General features: G+C 31.2%; 1 protein-coding gene and 1 long non-coding RNA gene across 2 annotated transcripts; one reads left to right on the forward strand and one right to left on the reverse strand.

Moving 5' to 3' along the window:
- On the forward strand, nt 1–992 carry LOC134255716 (uncharacterized). The gene is made up of 2 exons (XR_009989619.1): nt 1–38; nt 520–992. It is a non-coding gene; the product is annotated as an uncharacterized LOC134255716 (long non-coding RNA).
- A 594-nt stretch (nt 993–1,586) lies between these two features.
- Nucleotides 1,587–5,291, reverse strand: LOC134255777 (uncharacterized). Its single transcript, XM_062738342.1, has 3 exons — nt 4,928–5,291; nt 2,320–2,550; nt 1,587–1,965 (listed from the first exon to the last, which is right to left on the reverse strand). Exons 1-3 carry the CDS (start codon nt 5,157–5,159, stop codon nt 1,715–1,717), a joined length of 714 nt encoding a protein of 237 aa, XP_062594326.1. The 5' UTR covers nt 5,160–5,291; the 3' UTR covers nt 1,587–1,714.
- Nucleotides 5,292–7,026: the final 1,735 nt, after the last annotated feature.

Genomic DNA, 7,026 nt, shown 5'->3' on the forward strand with positions numbered 1-7,026 from the left:
GGATACGTACGCTCTGTCTACAGTCAAGACTTTGGAGGGTAAGAAGTTAAGATGTTCATAACATTGAAATCCTGAAAACGTGGAAAAATTTGTTGATATTATTCAGAGAAAAATTTTTGATTTTTTGAAAATTGATGAGATGCTTCATACTAGCATATTTCCTGAGGAACAGTAGGTGTTGAAAACTATGCAGGAGTGAATTTTAGTAGTTGATATACCTCATGATTTTACAAAAATTAAATTCATTTCTGACAATCATATCATTAATTGGATGACTTGCCACAAATTATCATTTTAAAAACAGTTGAACTGTACTACTACTGACAAAAACTACAAAATATTCATGCTCATCTTTGCCAGTTCTTGAGAAAATGATCAGTTTTCTAATAAATAAAGAATTTTAGGGGATAATATTTAGAAATGTAAACATTGACATGAATCTTTCAATATCATATTGAAATATATGGTATTTGTAAACTTCTTAATATGGGATTAATAAATTGCTCTTTAACGTGACAGATGCTGTGAAGCAGATAATACAGTTTATGGGTATGCAGCCGTGTGAGCGATCAGATAAGATTCCTGAGGGGAAGAGTTCCCACACCCTGTACCTGGCGGGGGTATATAGAGGGGGACACGACGCACTGGTTCGGGCCAAACTGGCTCTGTCCAATAACGGGGTCACCATGCAGTTAACCGTCAGATCAACTGATCCCGACGCTTCAGAAGTCCTGGCTACAGCCATTGGCTAATTGTGTTTTACCTAAAAACTATAATATAATGAAAATTTTTGGAGATGTTTTTTTGTGTTTTACCTAAAAACAATAACTTAATGAAAATCTTTGGAAGTGTTTATTAATGAATTGTGATAGTGTTAAAAATGGAAGAAACATTTAAGATGGAAAGAATACAAAATATATTTGTCTTTAGATATTCTTAATTCTTTTTGTTGTTGGGATTATATGTATATAAATAAAAGTATCATGCCTGTGTTTCATTTTAATCTTATCTAAAGTATGAAAAATTATTTACAAAAGTCAAACGAAAGTGTTGGATAACAAAGAATTAGTTACTTGGTAGTTGACATACTAAGTATATATCATCTGATAAAAGATCAGATTTGATCATAAATATACATTTTTTAAACAAAGTGAAAAAAAATGAGTGAAATGAAGTACAAACATGCAGGAAGTGTGTAGATTCATTTTTGCATATGCAACAATATTTATGCATAACGAACTATGTCCGTTATTTAAATTATCCCATGTTTCCAATTATCATTGATGCCCTGATATACCAACCAACTAAGCAGTGATTCCTTAAGAAACTATTTAACATAATTTCGTAAAACTTTATTTACAAATACAAATGTATTTGTTGGACGTGGCATTCATGGCCTATGGACCTGTTTCCAGTAATATACAAGTACCATGAGTAGTTACTACTGATTTTTTCTCTCTTAAAAATGCAATGGCAATTTAGAAATTCATAAAAAGAACAAAAACTGATTATTATAAATTTTACTGCTTTAATTTTCAAGGATTTCATGAATAAGTATGTAAAAACAAATAAACAACACAGCGATCTACAAAAAAGCATAATGCTGTTTAAAGGGACAGCTGTAGTACATGGTACCTATTAATTTTAAATAAGAATACAATATTATTGATTTTAGAAACACATCTAATAATATATAAGGAATACAATCTTTCATTCAATCACTGTAATCCGGAAATGGCCTTTCTACACAAACATTTCTGAAGGAATCAAATATTTGATGAGACTTTGACGTATCCGGACACGCTCCACTGAAGCGTACTCTCCCGTCTCTGCAGACAAGGAAATACGGGGTTCCCTCTTTTCCGGGCCAGGGATTCAACCCTTCCCTAAGTCCGTAACAACTAGGATGTCGAAGAAAGCAGGGAGGACAATGCGCATGCTTACACAAATATTTGTCATACTCACCTGAAAAAGAATTATAATTTATTTAACGCTGCTATGGTACAATATGCAATAATGAACTTGTGTATACGACATGTACATGTAATTCAGATGATCAGTTGTTTTTAAAGAATACAACTGTTGATCACTAACTTTTAGCGACAAGTTATTTTCGCGAGAGAGAGTCATTGACTCTTTTATCAGCGAGACATAATTTTCAGGAATTGTTGAATTGTTATTCCTCTATATTATCGTATATAAGAAATACTTTTCTGAGCGAGAATAAAATTTTGGCGAGCTCATTGTCGCGCGTTATTGCGCGAAATAAAGTTCCCGCGAATAAAAAGTGATCTAAAGTATACAAATATTATATCTTACAATGACTCTTTGGTTCAAATCTCTGTCCACATTTTACAACACTGTAATGTTCACATCGCCCAGATTCAGGACTATACAAAGAAGGGAAATCGCATTCGTGAATTCGCGCCATTGTTCCACTGGGCGTGTTGGCATCACACACGTAGTATTTTGCACAGTTATACGGATGCTCCAGCGTGCTGTTAGGGAATCTTATACACAATTCTCGCCTCCATTTTTCCTCTTTTGGACCTTTTAAATGATCAACAATGCATTTTAACTACAGCTTAATTAATAATTATATACATGAAATAATTTTGAATGAACTAAGAGTAAAATTAACATAAATGAAATAATTTTGAATGAACCCCCCGCCTCCCATATGGTTATAACTGGTGAAAAAAAATTAACAAAATGTGTCGGATCAAAAAAAAAAGGTGCACAATGGCAATATGTAATAAAGATTCTGTGAAAGTTTCATCAAATTTCATTCAGTGGTATGAGAGGAGTTGCGGATAATTAACCTCTAACCCTAACTGAAAAGAATATATACCCTCCCGCTTTTCAAGCGGGGGTATAAAAAGCACTCATACATCTACTTGAAATCTGTCCAAGAAAAAACCCCTCATAATTAACCTCTAACCCTAACTGAAGAGAAGAAAGCTAGGCAAACTTCATTAACAAATGGAATCACTTTCAATTAAATCAACGTACTGAAATCAAATGTCAAAATGTAAAGTGTAAAATACTGTATTTTACTTACAAACGCATAATATCCTTACCGCACTTTGAATAAATAATTTATTCAAAGGCAAAATAAATCAATTATTTTATAACAATGAATGTATTCTATCTAGAAACAACATTAACTTTCCATCAACGCCATGCACTCGTACGTGCATTACTGTACAGGCAAACCTTGTATTTTAATCGAAAATATTTTTCTTAAGGACATCAATGACGACAGTAATTTTTTTTTTTAAGAGAGAGGAATACACAAATGTTTACTGTATTAAAAAAAATGAAATTTAAAGCCAGAATGCAAAAGAAAAAAAAGACCAGTGATCAATATTAGAAATTCATTTAAGAAAACGAAATGTGAACAGAGCATAAACACGGACTTCCAGAAACACAAGAGGTGGGATCAGGTGCCATAGAGGAGTGAGTATCCCTATTGACCCGTTACACCCACCTGGAGTCCTATCTATTGGTGAAATGTACTGAATTTCAGAAAAAGATGACCTAAAAATTAATATAAACTTGTCACAGAGAATTCAATATGTAACGATAGGTTGAAATTGCAAGCAAGGCCAGTAAAACAACCCAAAGAATTTGCGACATGTTGGTTTTAAATTAGCTTGAATCCCGTTATTAACATCAATTTAATGGAACTTGGATCAGTTTAAACCCTGGACGTTCTACGAACATGCCTTGCATACCAAATCAATCGGGAAGCATGTTGTTTTATTTAAACTTTTAAAGATAAATCGGTTCTGTGAAATAAATTCCTTGAACTAATTGATACCGTGGATGATAACATAGTTGCAGGACACCAGTTATCATGCTTCAAGAGATCTGTTGGCTACTGCTTATTAAGTACATAAAAGAGAAACAACAGTATAGATTTGATTGAAAATTGATTGATAAAAATGGCTAATGTTTTATAATTCAAATAGGTTTTAAAAAAGTTTCTGAAAGTGGATTGATATATGAAGACTTATTTTCTACAATTATGGATTGCAAGCAATGTACAAACCCCAAATGGATTTTTATTCTGTAATAAGCATAGTTGATAATTTTTTCAAGAAAAACTACACATAAACTTACTTTGATGATACTCCAAAAACAGTTTTAGAAAATTATGAAATATAGATTTTTTTCCAAATTCAATAGCATCCTAACATACGACATTTAAGAATGGAATATGTAAATTTATATGCATGTCTTCTTTGGTATTGGAAACATGGCGATAATATAAAAAAAATAATAAGATAAAAATGGTTAATGTTTTACAATTTAAATAGGTTTTAAAAAAGTTTTGACTTTTTCATGATACTTTGAAAAAGTGGATTGATATTTAGATACATGTACATCAACGGTGTTTTATCAGCTAACATGTTCATATATATTTAATCATTGCAAGCCAATGTAAAACAAACCATCAAAAGGGATTTTTATTTTACCAGAAAAAGATTCGATACATCTAACAAGGAAAACTTCCTCAAATCATCAACTTCCATTATTGGGAATAAACCATTATCTTAAGCATATAGCATTTATATCTCTCATTTGAACCAAAGGGAAGAACATTTTAACGTACAAAACATTTGTTTAAAACAAGGAAAGCTATTGACAAGTATAAAGTTGATAATATACGGATATCAGCAGTCTACTATATATGTGCTCTGCTTAAAATATAAATTGTTTCAATGACCATTTGATCTTGATTACTGTCCGGTAAATTGTATCTTGTAATTTTAATTTCATTAGTCAAAGTAATCAAAGATTTTGAAAATACAATGTATCAAATACATGATAAACTGTACATGATAAATCAATCAATTGACTCATCGCTACAGTTTGAACGACGACTTTTAAAAATAAGTGAATAAAAAGTCCAAATTCTTACAAGTGTCGAAGACCGAGCCCTCTTGGACACACTTCAGTGACCTTTCACTGACAACATAATGTTCCGGGCAGGTAATAATGAACTCTCTCTTGTCCACACACAGGTGATATTTAGTACAATCATCCGGATCTTTCCGCCTAATTGGTTTTTCTGCATATTCTGGGCAAAGTTTACGGGAATAAACGGAAATGAAAAACACTGACCATAAACACAATAGGATATTTGTCGGCATGGTTACACAAGCAATACTCCTTTTAGACACAAAGCCTTCTCAAAACACAGTAAACAATATTTGTTGTTTGCAGGTATGTCAAAGTAAGAATGACTCCAACTTTGTCATTATATAAGAGCTGAGATCGAAAATTCCTTTAGAATCCAATAAAAGTGAGAGAAACAACTTCTATGGAACTTTTTTAAATTTCTATCCATACATGTCTATATATATGTTTGGTAAATGCACTAATGAAAGTTAAACAAAGGATGCACTACAAACTTTCTTGAAATGTCAAAAACTTTGCAATTAACATTCATTATGAGAGAAAAAGCGTGTTCTACAAGCGGCGATGACAGAACTTTAATTAATTTACTGACGTAGCGAATATTTATGCTGTTAGGCATTTCTTTCCTCCTGAATGGAAATTTACACATCGCTAAAGTCCACTTTATCTCCATATTAGTCAATGTTTTGCAATTTCATATTAAATTTTTAGGGGAAATCTTACATAAGTATTTGATTCAGCATTGAAAGTTATAATGATGAATACAAATAATTTATACAGAGAATCATTAATAATTTAGAAATCGAAAGACACATACACAGTTTGAGTGATTGAAGAGAGAGAGAGTCCAGACTTGGCTTTTGGATCTTCCTCTTAAATCCTTATCGTTCTTGAGCAACAGGACATATAAGAAATCCTAACTAAACCAAAATGCAAGAATTTAGGGAAAAATTAAAAATTGAAATCCAGACAAAAAATTCAAATATTGTCCACAGGTGGAGATTGACAACTTTTCTCCCAGTTGTTTTAATTTTTAGTTCTGTGACCTTCTAAAACATTCATTATTAATTGACAGAATGTCTGACTAATAAACAAAATAGGTAAAAAAAAATTGTTGTTCTGTACACAAACGTGTTTGAAAGGAATACACTGATTGTGCTTTTCTGAATAATTAAACATTGAGATGGATATATCATACTCTTAAGCACTTGTTTGAAACTTTGAATAATAAGAAACTTTTATTCTTCAAGCATTTTCCTATTTCTATTTCCACAAACACTTTAATTTTGTGAGTTTGTTTGTTTTACATCAATCTTAAAAGACAAAGACGTTTTTGAAAAACACCAAGTTCATTAAAATACAACTGATATTGGACAGAATTACACACTGAATTAAATAAATTACATGCTTTTGAAATCAAAGACAGCTGCTCTGTTCAGTAAAACATAAATTGACAAATTTGCATCGGTCATTTGCAAAATGAAGCTGTTAAACATTCTGATTACGCACAGAAGTATTTGAATTTGTATTGTTGCAATGGACATTTGATTTTGATTACTGATCGTTATATCTATTGTTTATGAGACAATATCATTACATTATTCGTTACCAAATGTATTGGTATGCTTATGCTATGCCATCATTGAAAATTGCTAAATGTTTGGTAAAAGATAAGAGTTTTAGTATTTAACATGAATGAATGATAATCATAATTATCTTACATTTGAAATTGTATTATTTAAGATATTGCATGTAAATAAGATGTTTGTAAAATATGCTACTAATGATTCAAAAGGGGCTGTTATTTTTTTCTTGATTATGCATTTAAAAGACTTTTTTTTCAAAATGATCGATTTCCATTATGGTAACATTTTTCATGTTTATCTATATCAATGTAAATTAAATCTTATATGAAAAAGTCAGATTTTCAACCAGAATTTTTTTTAAGTGTACAAGATTAACCTCTTTGAAGAAGTATTAGAACCTAGAATCAATTTTAACATATTTAGAAATTTATTCACTATCACTGTATCAAAAGTTTGTACAACAAGGAATGGTTACTCTTCCTTTACATCTGACCCCTCCTTTAAAGCTTTTAGG

This window comes from Saccostrea cucullata, unplaced genomic scaffold (assembly GCF_032062105.1).
Source record: "Saccostrea cucullata isolate Sc308-1 unplaced genomic scaffold, CSIRO_AGI_Scuc_v1 ctg3538, whole genome shotgun sequence".
In the NCBI taxonomy this organism is placed as follows: Eukaryota; Metazoa; Mollusca; class Bivalvia; order Ostreida; family Ostreidae; genus Saccostrea; species Saccostrea cuccullata.